General features: G+C 41.9%; 1 protein-coding gene across 2 annotated transcripts in view; it reads right to left on the bottom strand.

Moving 5' to 3' along the window:
- The window catches only part of Stat4 (signal transducer and activator of transcription 4), a 92,484-nt gene extending 75,968 nt beyond the window's left edge, over positions 1–16,516 (bottom strand). The window contains exons 1-3 of one of the 2 annotated variants that reach the window (XM_021235566.2): positions 15,982–16,516; positions 13,145–13,289; positions 10,133–10,277 (exon numbers count right to left, since the gene is read on the bottom strand). In XM_021235566.2, the coding sequence (XP_021091225.1) occupies positions 10,133–10,277; positions 13,145–13,272 (273 nt within the window). In that variant the 5' untranslated portion in view covers positions 13,273–13,289; positions 15,982–16,516. The remainder of the gene's footprint in view (positions 1–10,132; positions 10,278–13,144; positions 13,290–15,981) is intronic. The other variant, XM_013123968.3, reaches the window with a different exon arrangement.
- Between the last annotated feature and the right edge of the window lie 1,127 nt (positions 16,517–17,643).

Genomic DNA, 17,643 nt, shown 5'->3' with positions numbered 1-17,643 from the left:
CAATGACTAGTATGACAATGACCATTCTTGGATGTCTATCCCTCTATTGACCTATGTGACAGTTTTATAGGACACATCCTCAGAGATGGATTGCTTAGCCATCAAACTTGGATATTGAAAATTATTTTCCAAAATGTTTTTAATTTTTGCTTTTGCCAAATGTGGCACACTTACCGTCCACTTAAATTCCAGCTCCTCTTGGAAAAAAATGAAGTAAAACCCAGCAAGGTAGTGCTGATGCTTGTCAGCTAGTTTGTGGCATCCTCTGTTTGGATGAGGATAGGATGTGGAGTTTCTGCTAACTGGGTGTGTACGTAATGTGTCAGCATTTTATAGATATATCTGTGGACTTACAGGCTTACTCTCTTCCTGTCTGCAGAGGCATTCAGGTCTCTTAGAAATAGCTGAACCAAACAAAAAATAAAAAATCTGAGCCACAAAGGGAAGAGCTTAGATGTCCTTATCGCCACGAGAGGATGAGTCACACATTTATCTACCAGAACAACGAGCATTAGGTCGTGTATTGTGCAATAAACTTTGCTGTTTGATAGTAGTTAGTGTTCTCCTCATTGATATGCCAGCTTAGATCATAACAGTGGGTATTAAAAACTACAACGTTGGATCAACAAGAGATGCCACAGAAGTTAAGAGTGCATGCTACACTGCTCTTGCAGCAGACCCAAGTTCAGTTACAAGCACTCCTGTGTTAAACAACTAACAACAGCCTGAAGCTACAGCTTCAAGGGGTTTGACACCCCTGGCCTCCACAGATAACTGAAATCCTGTGCACATACACAGACACACAACACACAGAAAATATAAAAATAAATGTTTTAAATAGTTACAATATCACAAGTGATTGTGATGCCTACAGTGGAAACACACTGTCCTAACAAAACAATCACAAGCATGAACAAAAATTTTATAATAGGTATTGTGATAGCTTGAATGAGAATGGCTCCCATAGGTTCATAGGAAGTGGCATTATTTGAAAGGATCAGGACCTGTGGCCTTGTTAGAGTAGGCGTGGCCTTGCTAGAGGAAAAGTGTCGGGAGGGGGGACTTTGAAGTTTCAGAAGCTCAAGCCAGGTCCAGTGGCTCACTTTCTCTGTTCCTGCTGCCTGCTGATCTAGATGTAGAACTCTCAGCTACCTCTCCAGCACCATGTCTGCCTGCATGCCACCACGCTTCCGGTCTTGGGGATAATGGACTTAACCTCTGAACTGTAAGCCAGCCCCAATGAAATGTTTTTCTTTATAAGAGTTGATGTGATCATAGTGTCTCTTTGTATTAACACAACTTTAACTAAGACAGGTATGTAAACCACCTATAATAGTAGTGAGAAAAATAAAGTTCCAACTAAGAGGTAATTAAAACTAATATCAAATCAGGCACAGTGGCACATGCCTCTAATTCCAACACATGAGAGATTAGCAGAGGATTACTGACACAAGTTTGATACCAGTCTTGGCTATACAGTGGTACCCTATCTCAAAAGAAAACAAGACAGAGATGACTAAAAAATAATGATATGAAAAGATGTTGCCTGCTTAAGAAGGTGATAAAATAATATTAATTGTTGACGAAGTTATTATTGTCAATAAATTTGCTATAAATATGCATGATCATAGTAGTTGTTAGTTAAAGATAGGGTTTCAGGTTGCTTACATATGTGAATTTTCTGGACTTTCTTAGCCATAGATCACCTTGGTAATAAAAAGGTTATTGAAGGTACTGGAGTGATTGCTCATTGCTTAGAGCACTTACTGCTCCTACAGAGGACCAGTTCCATGGGATCTGATGCCCTCTTCTGGCCTCTGTGGGCACCAGGCACACACATACAATGCACAGATACGCATGCAGGCAAACACCCATACACATAAAATAAAAATAGACACACCTTTAAAAATTAAAAGTTGGCTATTTAAAACTCAGTTGGTATATGTTAAACCACACTCTCAAAGAGATATAAAGGAACAAAAAATGGCCCCCTTCTGCATGGCTCTAGATTCTCATGGCAGGCTTTTCAGTGGCCTCTGAGAACTGGCTACTTCTGAGGAGAAGACCTGAAACTGACATCAATCACATGCCTATCAAAAGATACTGTGTAAGACATTTATTTTACCAAGTATGTGTTTTTAATTCATCAGCAATTCTGGGATTAGGATGTACACTCTTGCAGATGTTTAGTAGAGCGGTAAAGGTAACCAAACCCATACACACATGAACTCGTGGGGACTGGAACTGTACACAAAATCCCTGCACAAGACCAAACTAGCCAAAATCCCAGTATGCATCAGATGGGGGCTCAAGAAGCTCCACCCCCAAGCAGAGGAGATAATGGCAACTGACTGCTGTAGGGAGGAAGAGTCTATCTATTCTGGGATGTGGCCTCTAAGAGTCTTCCCATGCCCCACAAGATGACCCTCCACCTGTGCATATACAAGCATCACTAAAGTGCGCTCTGTAGGCTGTAAAAAAGAAACTAGGAGAGAAAAGTGTGGTGAGGATAAGGGAGGATTGAAGAGGTGGGTGTGGAGGTGGACTTCATCAAGATGCATTGCGTTATTCTTAAATAATAAAAAGATTTTAAAAATAAAGGATAAAGACATGGGAAAGTAATAGCCCACAATATACAGGACATATAACGTATGAAGGAAAAAATTCAAAGATGAGACATTCTTCCCTTCACTAATAAGTTCCTCTGTGAACTAAGTGGAGAGAAGGAAAATGGCTTAGTTGATGTCAGAAGTGACACAGAGAGGTATTGCTGGTGGTCACACTGAGCTGCAGGCAGGACATAGGTACTGAACTACCTGCACACCATACACTAACAAAACAGTTTTTAAAGTGATGCACATGGTTCTAAGCACTGTACTAACATTTTTTCCAGTTAACTACACACCTGTTTCATGAAAGTGTGTGGAGAAAGGAAAGATGTGCAAGCCTCGTGCAGTTTCTAAGTGACTCTGTATCTCTTGGTCACCTTATTGTTCTGACATATGACCTATGCTGTTTTATTGCAAAGAGTCGGTGCGCTTGACTGAGCTCCTGGAGAGTGGAAATTGGTTTAGAGAGCTCACCAGTGCCTCTCCTGTGGAAGTTAACTCTAGGGTGTTTGGGTGTGGCCGCCTTTCGCGTCCATCCTTGTCCCTGGTTACTGTTTTTCTCTTCACTTTCTTCCCTGGCTCTTCTTGCTCCTTGCAACCTTCTGCTAGGTTAGAAGCCTAACTTTCTCTATCCAACCATTTGTTCTAAACACTACTTTTTAAACCAGTTCCCCTTTCCTCAGAAACTGATGACTTCAGGAAGTCAGGTGATTATTGATCTGAACTGCATTTGCAATGATGTGACATTTGACCTGCTAGTCCAAGGATAGTCAGAGAAGAAGACAATGTTCATGTTATATAGACAATGTAGTCCCAAGTTTTTCATGTTTGTTTCCAACAGCACAGAACATGTCAAACTCATCTTGTTGTCTCACCTCCCTTCCCCAAACGATTGATTGAATGATTGATTGATTGAATGAATGTACACAAGTGCTCTATTTGCATGTACACATGCAGACCAGAAGAGGGCATCTGATCTCACTACAGGTGGTTGTGAGCCACCATGTGGTTGCCAGGAATTGAACTCAGGACCTCTTGAAGAGCAGCCAATGCTCTTAACCTCTGAGCCACCTCTTCAGCCCCCAAACTAATTTTTAATATGCATTACTATCTGTGCAATAACCCAAATTAAGCGACTAAATCATCTCATTCTAATTCTCTCATACTTTGTATCTATTCACTCATTATATGTCAATTCTTTTACCAAATTATCTCATAATTCCAGCATACAGCCTTCATTCCATTGTCCCTGCCTATATCAGGCTCCTTTTTCTTTCTTGCTGACTTGTAATAATGACCAAATAGGTCTCCCCATCTATACCTTTAATGCTAAAGTCACACAGTTGCCATGGAAATCTCTCCCTACATCTCCAGGAAGGCTTTTATTACTCAGACCAGGAACACTAGAACCTAAAGCAGGCAGCAAGGCTATGCTTAGCTACAGAAAGCCAGTGGGACATAGGCTTTTCCAACGTAAGTCCTGATAGACAGGGGACAAGTTACAAAGGGTGGCTGGGTTGTCTCAGTGTCCCAAAGCATGCTTAGTTTCGCTCCCATGTCTATTCACTAAGGCAGGTTAGATGACAAGAAACAGGCAGTTTCTTGGCATTGACAGCTTAGACAGGGGTCTTATTCTTTAAGCATCAACAAAGCTCTTGGCTACTGTTGGCTACGTTTCTTGTTGATGTAGCAAAGTATCTGAGAAAAGCGACTTCCAGGAGGAGGGGTTTGTTTTGGCTCACAGTTTGAGTGTGTATAACCTATCATAGTGGGGAAATCATGGCAGCCAGAGCAAGAAGCCAGAACAAGAAGCCACAGCACCACGAGATCTCCATGAGAGCACCATAAAAGCAACATGCACCATAAAGAAGCAGAGAGGAACCAATGCTAGTGCTCAGCCTGATTAACCCTATTTGTCCAGCCTGGGATCCCAGACCAAGGCATGGACACCCACATTTTGGGAGAGTTCTCCCAATTAAATGTTAAACCTGTAAGCTCCTTGACCGACATGCCCAGAAGTTTGTATCTTAGATGATCACGGATCTTATATGAGCAGTGTTAACCTTTACAGCTACCTATACTGCCTTCTACTTCACTGTGCACCATGCCTGGGAGGCCACAGAGCAGCTGGGTCAGTGAAAAGATCTACAGCAGAGGAATAAGAAAGAGAGCAATAGAACAGGACACCTCCCATCTTCCTCTGGCGCCTTTATGAGTGCGTGGGCACACACACAACACATACCACCACATACACACATGCCAAGTACAAGCAAAGAAATGTACATGTTCTATATTATACACAAAGTGTCTATTTCATGAAGAAGCCCAAACACTTGCATCAATTGTGTTAACATTCAGAATCCAGGGAAAGGATGGGTTGTTATGTACTCAAGTATTAACTCACTAAAATTTGATTTTTTAGATCAATTTGATTATTTTATTTCATGTATGTGTGTTTTGCCTGCATGTATGTGCACTGTGTGCACACCTAGTGCCTTCATAGTTCAGAAGGTAGCATTTGATCCCCAGAATTAAAGTTATGGATGATTGTTAGCCATCATGTAAGTGCTGAGAACTGAACCCGGGTCCTGTGCAAGAGCAGCAAGTGTTCTTAACCACTGGATCACTCCTACACCCCAAGATTCAATTTCTCAAAGAACTATCTAAGTGGTCTTAGAGAGGATAAAGGGCTGGAGGAATGTGCACAAAGTGATTCATGAATGGAAGTTGAGCTGTTCAGAAACATCAGTCCCTGGTGTTGGATTCCAATTTTGTGTGATGTGCTTAAAACAAGGAATTAAACTGTACATCATCCACCTGTCCCCTGTTTCAAATCAGGCCACAAAGTCCTGACAACTAATTAACAACACATAGGTCTCCAAGCCGTTGAAAATACGAATGCTGTGAGGTGGGTACCAAACAGATGACAGATGACAGATCTCGAGGAAGGATTTGTCAGGAGTTTGAGGAAGCAGTTCAGCTCTGTGAACTAACTGATAAATTGGCAGGATTGTTCAGTGATAGAATGAAAAGGGAATACAGAACCTCCTACTTGGAGGTTTTCACAAAGTGTAAACATTCTACTCTTAGATTTACACAACGTGGCTGCACTTTCCTTTCAGGGCTTAGGCGGTGGCTATCTCTCTCTCTCTCTCTCTCTCTCTCTCTCTGTGTGTGTGTGTGTGTGTGTGTGTGTGTGTGTGAGTGTGTGAGTGTGTGTGTGTGTGTGGCACAGAGGGGAAGGAAGAGGAGTGAACTGAGAAAGCAGTGGGTTAGAGGATAAGATCTGAAGAGTTCAGAGGGCTCCATATACTAAGCAATATTTCTCGATTTGTTTTATTTTATCTTCCTGGCATTGCCAAGTGTGTCTCTTACTCAGATGGTCTCATTAACAGAACTAAGAGCACATTTTTATTCAGGCACATCCAGGTGCCCTCTAACACAGAGGACATGGTGAGGCAGAAGGTAGGCCAGGCATTGAAAAGGTTGTGCTTTCTGGTGTCACCTCACCCACTGAGTTTCAGCCTCCCACCACGGCCTGTGAAGAGCACTGTGCAGGTGGTGGGATTAGTAACCACAGAACTAACACCAAGACTACAAACAGAACTTTCTGATTGACAGGAAAAAAGATTCTCTCATCAGAGCAGATGCCCATGTCCACTGGCCCCATCTCACTCAAACCTGAAGTGTACCCACAAAATTTCATCTAAATTTAAAAACCAAAACACAGGAAGTGTGAACTCTTTAAACTGAAAGATCATGACATCCCCTAATTGCATTCCTAGTACTTAAAATATGACCAGATATATACCCAGTATTCATTAAATAGTTGATGACCAAACAAACTTCTGTGGAATATTTCAGTCCTGTAAGAACTTAGGTAGATTTTAAGATGATGGACTTTGTATTTCATGTTTGTAAAGAAACTGTTTTAAGTTTTCGATTCTCTGGCAATCTTTTTTATTTTATCTTGTGTTTATTGTGAATTTTTTGTTTTATCATACTTGGAAAGTCTTAGTAAGAATGTATGGAAATCATCTTGCCTATTGCCATTTATAGTAGCAGCTTCTTAAATACTATCCCATAATTCTCTAATTTTTAAGTGTGTTTATGCTTTATTTTACAGTATTTGTGTGTAGTTGGGTCATTTCAAAATTTATCTAGGCAGAAATAGTCAAGGATGGAATTGTGAATTATTTACACACAATGAATTACAAATTGGAGTATACAAAAGTATCTGTTAAAATGTGAACTTAAATGCATCTATTAAAAAGAAAACATATAAATGAAGTTAGAAAAATTACACAAAGGTAAGCTGATATATACTACCAATATTCAGCACAATTAAATACACACAAACTGCATAGTTCAGAAATCCTACTACTACATGTGTATTGTAGAGAATTTCTTGTACTGTACCAAGGGGCACATGCAAGATGTTCAGGGCAATGATATTTGAAGTTGAAAAGGAACATGCTAAATAAATCAGGTGTCCACCAACTATAAAATGAACAAAATTTAATATAGCCATATATAGGAATAGAGTGTAGGAATAAAAATGAAGAGAATATTGCAACCAAAGTTGGTGGTGTTGGATCTTGGAAACTATGAAACATTGTTGAACTGTAAATATAGTGTGATCCCATGTATGTGAGATTCACTAGGTCACAAACCTCCTCTATATTCTTTAGGGGTGCAAATATACAAGATAAAACAGCAACAAAACAGAAGAAACTGGTAAATACTCATTTTATATCATCATCTTGGTGGGGAGGCAGCAGTTTGGAGTTAAGGAGGAAGTACAGGAGTTTTAGGAGAAATGAAACACCTACAAAGTTCTAACAATCCATCCATGGTGTTTTGTATTAGAAATAGTGGACAGATGCCAAATTGCATGGCATCATTTGACTATTCAGACTGAACCAATAAACTTTGTTCATTCAGATTCGTGCCTTTTCTAGATGGTTCATAGACAGCTGTCATCAGCTCAGAGAACCAGCACACATGAAAAAAACAGTTTATTATGTAGATTTGTGAGAAATCATGCTATTCTCTTTGAACCTTCACTATAAGTAGTGCTGTGCACAGCAGGTATGTATCTGTGAGGCTATCTGATTCTTGCATGCTGCATCTCTTTGAAGGGTCAGTGTTTACAATAGCTTAATCATAAAGCAGCATCATGATGACCCTAACTATAAGCAAACATCTGATAGAGCTAGCCTTTCCTCAGTATCTGTAGAGCAATGTCTATAGAAAGCAACCTAAGGTTTTTATACCCAGCCACAGTGTCCCTTAAAGTGCCAGACCTGGGCTGACGAGAGTAAAGGCACTTATAGCCAAGCTTGCCAACCTCAATTTAATTCCTGAAACCCATGTAGTAGAAGGAAACAATCAACTCCTGAAAGTTGTTCTCTGATCCATACACATGACATGGCACACGTGATCCACAAACATACACAATGAATAAATAAATAGTTAATTTAAAAGATTAAAGTACCAGACATTCTTAGGCATAAAATTTCTCAAATATTGTATTACCATTTAGACCCTCTTGAAAAGAATTACTATATAAAATCTAAGCAATTACAAATAAATTAAAATTTTTAATCCTATGAATGAAGAACCAATAGTAAAAAGTTCTTGTGTGCACTGAAGCCAATTAAATGTGAAATTAAAGAAATACATGTTGTCGTTTGACAGCAGAATAAGAAAGTATAACTAATAAACATAGAGGTGGGTGACAGGTGAACAATAATTTCCTCACATTTACTATCTTTAAGTCAACAGATAGCTGTTTAAAAGTCAAAATACAGTTTGAGATAGTATGTATATTTCACTATTATATGCTTTTCATGGTTTTGTTAACTTGAGTGGAATTTCTTTGAGAAAAAATCTTTCTGTAAGTGAGGAAAAACTTATTTGATAAACAACTTTTAATATTCCATCAATATACATAAGATTTATTTTCAGAAGTACATATAACACCACTCTCCTTTTACTCCAAACAATCCTATATTGATGTTTATTTATGAAAATTATTTATTGAGTACCTTTTGTGTGACTAGGCACTATGTAGGCATTAAGAATATAAGAGTAAAGTAAACAAAGCCCTTCCCTTGCTGGAGATTATATTCTTCAAACAAGAAATAGATAGATGTAGAAATTACAGGCCAGCAGTTGTGGCACACACCTTTAATCCCAGAACTGGGTAGAGGAAGGGAGGAGTAGGTGGATCTCTGAGTTGGTGGCCAGACTGGTCTATAGAGCAAGCTCCAAGGACATTCAGGTCTACAGAGAAATCTTGTCTCAAAAAAAGATAAAGGAAAGGAAGGGACATGGAGATTTTGTGGTGTGTGTGTGAGGCTGAGGGGGGAGTAACTGTCCCGCCTCTCATCTGTGTATGCACATGGCGTATGGAGACAGGAGTGAAAGTTGTACAGGTGGTAGTTGCAATTTACTCTATGGAGCTATCTGAAAATACACATGTATAAATAAGTGCTGCATTGATATTCATCAAATATTAGCATGCTTATTTCCAAGAATTAGGTTTTGGATTGTTTCTAGCTTTCTTTGTATTTTCTAATGTTTCAAGTTTTATTATGAATGTACATCATTCTATCTGAGGGAAAAAGAAAGGAAGTTGAATAAAACTAACCAAAAAGTCCAACAATAGTAACATTAGAAATCATGGTTTTTGGTAATGACTCAAATGAAATGAACACTTAGACCCTTGCAAAAGCCCACATGTAATTCCTAACAGTAGCTTTATTTAGAATGAATAAAATAAGTATACTGGAATATTATATAGTGATTAATCTATCACACCATGAAATAGGGGCTTTAAGTGCTTGCAGCTAGGTGGAAGAAGCCAGTCTTTTAAAAAGCCACGAACTATACATTTCTAACTGTAGGACATTAAAGAAAAGGCAAACTTCAGGGAGGAAATGGCCCCTAATTTCAGGCATTCGGTGTGAAGACAGGAGGGGAAATGACTGAAACACAGGATACTCTGTATTATGAAACTCCTCTGTGAAATGTTGTAACGGTAGATGAGTGACATGTTTGTTAAAATCCACAGACGTACTTAATTCATCTTAACTAACTCCTGGGATTTAAGCTGATAATAATGTGTCAACATTATTTAATCAATTATAATTTGCATGATGCTTACACTTACAAATGAGAATACTAACTCATTGTTATATAAGAGACGAAGGCACGGAAGGGTCAGAGAACAGCCATGAATAGCTGTTCTGTTAAATTTGTTTTCATGACATTAAACTTGGTGATAATTAGGAAATAAGCCAGATGAGTAACACACACACACACCTTCTCACTTCCATAGAATCTTAGGCTAAATATTTTTAAAAATAAAAAATAACTAAGCAGAAAAAATGTAAGTGATGAAGAAACAATTTTTCCTTTAAATCTTTTGAAAGTAATTTAAGGGTACATATACAAATTTTATCCCAAATTTAAGACTTGCACATTCCTTTTTTTGATAAGTAGAAATGCATTCTTACCTGAAGAACTTTTCTAATTCTCTTTAGATTATGGATCAATAGCAGGTTTTTCTCTTTGGAAACACGACCTAACTGTTCATCCAACTGTATTAATAAGTTTTGAAGAAGAATTGTTGCCATAGTTTCATTGTTAGAAGCCACCTCCCTAAAATTAAATAGAAATGTCAAGGTGTTAATACTCAGTAAGAAACAGTTAATAAAATATTTACTTCTTTACCATATAAATTTTAAATGTCAGATTTATTCCACAGTGACAAGCATTTAAGTGTTTTAAAAGCTAAGTAGAATACATAAAATACTTCAACACTACTAATCATTATAGTTTTATAAATCAAAACTACAGCACAATGCCATTCATCCTCAGTGGAATGGCTATTATTTAAAAAAATAAAAATAAATCAGAAAAGTCTTGGCAAGAATAGTAAGAAATTGAAGCCTTTATATATTGCTTATGGGAATGCAAAGTGTTACAGTGTGAAAAGTTTAGCAGTTACTTATAATATATACAACTGCCAGCTGACTCAACAGGCCTGTATTTGGGTCTACATGCAAACAGCCAGGATGAGACCAGGCACTGGCAATGGCTTAAAGGTAGAATAACTGAATGTCCATCAGTGAATACGTAGTTCTGACCTCAAGTAGTGAGTACACGGTCCTCACCTTGTCAGTGTGTCCACACAGTGAGTACACAGTCCTGACCATTAGCAGTGTGTCCACACAGTGAGTACACAGTCCTGACCATTGTTGTGTGTCCACACAGTGAGTACACAGTCCTGACCATTGTTGTGTGTCCACACAGTGAGTACATGGTCCTGACCATTGTTGTGTGTCCACGCAGTGAGTACATGGTTCTGATCATTGGCAGTGTGTCCACGCAGTGAGTACACAGTCCTGACCATTGGCAGTGTGTCCACGCAGTGAGTACATGGTTCTGACCATTGGCAGTGTGTCCACGCAGTGAGTACATGGTTCTGACCATTGGCAGTGTGTCCACGCAGTGAGTACACAGTCCTGACCATTGGCAGTGTGTCCACGCAGTGAGTACACAGTCCTGACCATTGTTGTGTGTCCACACAGTGAGTACATGGTCCTGACCATTGTTGTGTGTCCATGCAGTGAGTACATGGTTCTGACCATTGGCAGTGTGTCCACGCAGTGAGTACACAGTCCTGACCATTGTTGTGTGTCCACGCAGTGAGTACACAGTCCTGACCATTGTTGTGTGTCCACACAGTGAGTACACAGTCCTGACCATTGGCAGTGTGTCCACGCAGTGAGTACATGGTTCTGACCATTGGCAGTGTGTCCACACAGTGAGTACATGGTTCTGACCATTGTTGTGTGTCCACACAGGGCAATGCTATTCAGCTTCAAATATGCATAAAATTCTGGTACATGCAATGACAAGAATGAATCTGAAAAATGTTACATTCAGGGAAATAAGTCAGGCACAGAAGCAAAAATATGTGGTTCCTTCATACAAAGTACCTCCTGTACTAACATTTGTAGGAGAGAGAGACAGAGACAGAGACAGAGACACAGAGAGAGAGAGAGACAGAGAGAGAGACAGAGAGAGAGAGAGAGACAGAGAGAGAGAGAGAGAGAGAGAGAGAGAGAGAGAGAGAGAGAGAGAGAGAGAGAGATGGGAACTGAGTTTTGAAGAGCAGGGTTACTGTTTAATGAGCCAGAACTTCAGACAGAGAGGGCCACCTGCTGCAGATGGGGTGATAACAGCAGAACCATGAGAACACGGTTACTACTACTAAACTGAACAGTTCAGAGTGGTCAAAATCCTTTGTTCTGTGGTTTATATAGAAAAGATGACTGAAGTAAAAAGCAAAATTTAGTTATAAATGGGAAACAGAACTTTGCAAAAAGTCTATTAACTGGACAGTTTCATATTCATATAGAAAAAGCTGTTTTGGTTTATTTCTCATGTATACAGTTTGGTACAGTAAACTCTGAGCATGCTATTTGCCATCATCTTACTTTAATTCTAACAAGTTAGAGGCAGGCAGGGACAAGGAAGGAGGTTGTTAAAAATAAAACGGGGTGGGGGGAGGAGTCAGGGCATGGTATGTTTGAGGGAGGTGAATGCTTCCCACTGAAGGTGGAAAGGGACTCCTTAAAAGAATATTTACTGGCATTGGGACTATAACAACAGAACTGACATTAATGGGCTTGGGACTTTTTATACCAAAAGCATTGATGTGTTGGTCGGAATAAAAATGGTTCCCATAAAGCCGGGCGTTGGTGGCGCACGCCTTTAATCCCAGCACTCGGGAGGCAGAGGCAGGCGGATCTCTGTGAGTTCGAGGCCAGCCTGGTCTACAGAGCAAGTTCCAGGACAGCCTCCAAAGCCACAGAGAAACCCTGTCTTGAAAAACCAAAAAAAAAAAAAAAATGGTTCCCATAGGCTCATATATGTAATGCTTAGTCACTATGGAGAAGCATTATTTGAAAGGAAGAGGTGTGGCCTTGTTGCAGGAAATGTGTCATTGGGAATGAGGTTTGAGGTTTCAAAAGCCCAAGCCAGGCCCAGTGTCTCTCTCTCTCTCTCTCTCTCTCTCTCTCTCTCTCTCTCTCTCTCTCTCTCTCTCTCTCTCTCTCTCTCTCTCTCTCTCTCTTCCCCCACCCCTGCCTGCAGACCAAGTTGCAGGCTCCCAGCTACAACTCCAGTGCCACCATGCTCCCTGCCATGATAATAATGGACTAAACCTCTGAAACTGTAAGCAAGAGCCCAATTAAAGTCTTTCTTTTATGAATTTTCTTGGTCATGGTGTCTCTTCACAGCAATAGAATAGTAACTAAGGCAATTGAGATAGGAGGTACTTAAAGACAATGCACTAAATTCATTAAGTTTTTATCTAGAGTGGATGAAACAAAATTAGTCTTTGAGAAGGATTTCCAAAACCTTGAGGGTACATATTATATACGAAACCTAAATGAATGCAGACCATAAGAATACATGTACGTGGCTAGGACACAGAGCATCTATCCATCTTAACCTACCAGTCTTGATGCTCAATCCACTGGGCCAGCAGGTGCCGGATTTCCATAGGAAAGTTGTCATCATAGAATTGATCTACTTGCTCCAAAAACTTGATTTCTAATTGTTGGACTTGATTCCACTGAGACATGCTGTAAAAGAAGGGTACTGTTGGAATTTTAGAATATTGTTCACTGGGAACCATAGGACAGGGTTTCTCTTGTCTCAGACCTGAATAAGAGGTTAGCTATTTGGAGGGGGTGGGGATCACTTTTATAGTTTCTCAAAGAAGAAAGGAAGGAGAACCTACAGTTAGAGCCCAATGTTCAGCGATTCCTCTTAGTGTTTTCTTAAAATATATCCCTAGTGCAGGACAGTCTTCTTCATCTGCCCCCAAACCACATCCTTCCTTGCTCTACCATGACCTCCCATGCCTCCTCCCCAGGAAGTCCCACCCCTCCTCCCGAAACACTCATGCCCTACCCTGTCTGTCCCATAGACTCCATCACAGAGTCTGTAATGTCAGCAAACTGCGTCCCTAGCTGTCCTTCCCTCAACAAGGGAAAGTAAACAGATTCTCCACATTGACTGTGCTTCCCAACCCTTATTCATTCATTTCTTCCCCAAAGCTTCTTTAGCGCGGAAATGTTCAAGCATGGTTTTCTTTATTTCATGTTTGTCTGAACTCTACAGTCAGCTTTACGCACTGGACTCGAGTCCAGTTGTGTGGCAGCTTCCTGAGGAAGTGCATGCATGCACTTCTCCAGGGTTCTAGCTATATTCATGCAAAACGTTACTAAACCCATAAACACTTTTCTTTTTCTCTAGTGATTTATGGTTGGGTAAAGCCTTTTTACATACAAAGTCCACCTTGCATCTGACCACAGTTACGCTCTCAAGTTAAAGTAGCATAAACCATCCCATTTCTATAACAAACACACAGAGAAGTGTGTTCTTCTCATATAGCCTATATATCACCACTCTGGCCAGCATGGAGGCTGTAAATATACTTCCTAGCTTAGAAACATGTTTATGATGTAATCCCACTGAAGTTACTGTGCTTTGCTCTTTTGGAATGCAGAATTCTTGATTAGTAATGTTAAGTCAAAGGAAAAACTTTCACATCTTGGAGGTACAGCATGTTTCCTTTTGCTTACAGAACAAATTGAGTATATACAGTCTTCAGGATTCAGGGGGAACATTGTTAAACATCCTTTCCTTGAGCTTCCACTAAATGTTCTCAAGTGTACCAAAAAAGCTGTGTATCGATCAGGAGAAAGTAGTTAGGGAGAGAAACCATCTTGATCTTGCATATGACTTTCTGCTCATGAACACTCGCAATTGGTCATTGCAGGTATGCTGTGAGTGAGCCTTAAATGCTTTTTAAAGACACATGCTCATCCTTCCTAATGGCACCACGAATAGGTAGGATAGAAAGCATCTCTGGGTTTACAAACTCTTGAAACAAATGAGGGCCAAAGAGGGCATGTGACTTCTACCCACAACAGCGTGTATCTCTGACAAACCTCCCAGATCTGGGAACAAAATTGGAACATTCTTCTCTCCTACCAGCAACAAAGCCTTGGTACAATGAAGGGGGGTGGGTGGGATGGAGACAGCAGAGCCCCTTTCATTGTTTCTATTGCTAAATCCTTTCCATGGTTTGAATGCAAGTCTGTTTTCTATCTAAAAATGTGTCTAACAGGTAGATCACTCAGTAAAGATGCTCTTTCGAATCAAGGCCGAAACAGAGTGCAGAAGGACCCTCCTCTCATGGTCTGACCCTGGAGGTGAAAGCCTGTAGACCTTGCTGGCTTGAGCTTGCCAGTCCCACCCCTGGCTGAGGAACTACTATGGCAACTGACGGTTGCTGGGGGGGGGGAGTGTCAGTGTTCTTCAGGGATGGATTCCCCCCCCCCGCCCCCGCCCCGAAGCTACCCATATTCCAGTAGACAGTCTAGCATCCATCACCCATGCGAACACAGGTAGCACTCACTAAGTGAACTTCGTGGGTTTAAAAACAAACATAAAACAAAGCAAGAAGTTGAAAGGGAATACTCCGGGGAGAACAGAAGATTTGAGGGTAGGGGATGTGAACGGATTTGATAATTTACGTTTCAAATTACTTTTCTAAAACATTAAATAAATGTTAATAAACATTAAAACAGTAAGTGAAACTTTAAGAAATTAAAGGGTTTTGTTCATTTGTGTGTTTGTTTTTTTGGGGGGGGTGTTGCTGTCTTGTTTCCAGACCCCCAGCGAGGTGTCTCTGTTTTCACTCTCTAAGGGGCTTACTCTCCTACCGCAGGACAGGTATTTTCCATCTAAAACCTGAGTGCCTGGCAGCTCCTTCCCCAGCATCGGGTTCCTGGTCCAGAGCCAGCAGTGCTGTGTTTACCCTGGCCCCTTCGCCGGCCACCCACCCTGCAACACCACTCACTTCTCAAAGCCACAGTTACCCACCACCCAAGCTGGGTGCTGCTTCCCTGAAACCCAGTTATGCCCATCTCAGGTCAGACATCACAGCTCTCGGCCGGCTACAGAAAACGAAGAGGGCTCTCTTCCAGCCCCCAGCGGACACACCTCCGCCGCCGCAGTCACAGCCCCCACCCCACCGGAGGCTCAACTTCAGGATGCCGCAACTTCCCCCTCCTCCAGGAAGATCCGCGCGCCAGAACTTCAGCTCTTTGGAAGATGATTTTAGTGAGTGATTTGAGTGTAAGACATGAGAGCCTTCTTCGCATAGGCACCCCTCCCCGGGCATGTTCAAACAAGCAAAACAATGCCAACTGCCGGGAGCAGCTTTTCCTCCCACGAAGAGGCCACACACGGTGCGATGCGATGAGGCTGCCGGGCTTACCTGGCTCTCCCTCCGTCCAGGTGCTGCTACTGATCAAGTCCAAAGTCAGAATCGACCTTCAGGGTCCACAGCCGCTGACGCCATGCCACTAGGGGATTTGCATTTCTCCACCCACTTGAGACTTTCCTGTGCGTCAGTGTTCGAGTTTCTGGGACTCTAGTCGCTTCCCACCCACTCTGTTCTAGAAGTGCTTTACAAAGTCAGGCTGAAGCCCCCTTAAGGAGCACAGCCCCCATCCCTAGCAGCCAATCTCACAAGTGCTAACGGCCCGATAGGCTACACACTCTTTCTTTTTGTTTTTCTCAGACAAGAAGAGATCCTCTGCGCCTGAGCTAAAGGCCCGGGATCCCTGCTTTCCTCAAACAAATCCTCAGTCTTTCTGGTGAGCCAGCCCTGGAATGGGAGGGCTGGGCAACCAGGACCAACACACTAACCTCCCGCAGGTCTGCTCTCCTGTGAGAGACCAGCCTCTCTCGGAGGTTTGGGCCGACTCCTGTGAAGGTTCCCAGGGTCTGCCCTCTCTGGCCAGCTCCCTCCTACTCTAAGTAACCTTGTTCTGGTAACTGTGAGGTGTGCTCCATCTTTGTGACAGGAGCCTGTTCTAGAACCACAGAGCTGGGTGGAACCTCGATGCCATTTGGTTCTAAATCTTACGTTCTGTCCGGAGACCCTGAGGTCCAGGCAGGGAGCAAAGTTATACAGGAGAATAGCCACTGAGCCATCACCTTCGGCATCACACTACCTTAAACAGGTCTACAAGGGCTCAGCAAAACAAATGAGCGGACTGCAAGGTAGAAAACCATGCCCTGTCTGGACACACGTGTGTCTAGGGGAGAATGCCTAGGCGAAAAGGATGCGTCACACTCAACAAAGATCATCACACCAACTGAATCCTTCTCTCCCAAGTGACAAAATATCACCAGTGTCACCCATTTCCCGCCATGTGTCAACCAACATTGTGGTCAGCTTTGTACGTTTATGGCCCAGGAAGGCCAGATCCTGGCTGCTTAACCACGGGGAAGATTCTAGAAGCCTGGGTTGCTCAGTTCCCATGAATAAAGTCCACTTCAGGCAATCCATAGACTGCTAGAGAACTCTGGTTGTCTTCTGCGAGTCATTCTCTGCTTACATACCTACAGAGCCAAATTTTGGTGCCCAAGTTCAGTTTAGTTTGGCCCCAACCTACCCAGGAAACTTTTCTCCCTCCCAGGAGCAGATTGGTGCAACTCAGAGGAGCCTGTTTGACACTGTCATCATTCACTACCCATGATCCCCTGGCTGCATCTCCACTCTGGCCACCCCATGCAGTGAAATCCTAGCCTTTGTGAAGACTTCAGCAATGCCCCAAGCCCGCAGTACTTTTTCCTACTTTGAGTTTCTTTTATTCTTCTTTCCGAACCACGACTGTATGAGAGAAACGGAATGTATCCTTGGACTTTTGGTCTGCCTCGTGTTCTTGTTCTCTGTCTGTCTCTTCCTCCCTCCCTCTCCACCTCCCCCTGTCACTTTCAGGGTATGGGTGTGTGTGTGCAGGGCACAAGAGAATGCTGCCATGCCGCAGATTTCAAGTGAAAGTCAGAAAACGATGTCCAGTGTCAGTCCTCACCTTCTAACCCTGTTTCTGGGTCTCCTGTTACCCCCAAGTCAGACAGCCCGGTAGCC

Source organism: Mesocricetus auratus, unplaced genomic scaffold, assembly GCF_017639785.1.
Source record: "Mesocricetus auratus isolate SY011 unplaced genomic scaffold, BCM_Maur_2.0 Super-Scaffold_100010, whole genome shotgun sequence".
Lineage (NCBI taxonomy): Eukaryota > Metazoa > Chordata > Mammalia > Rodentia > Cricetidae > Mesocricetus > Mesocricetus auratus.
Note: the sequence above shows the minus strand (reverse complement) of the source record. Positions and strands in the feature narration are given on the sequence as shown.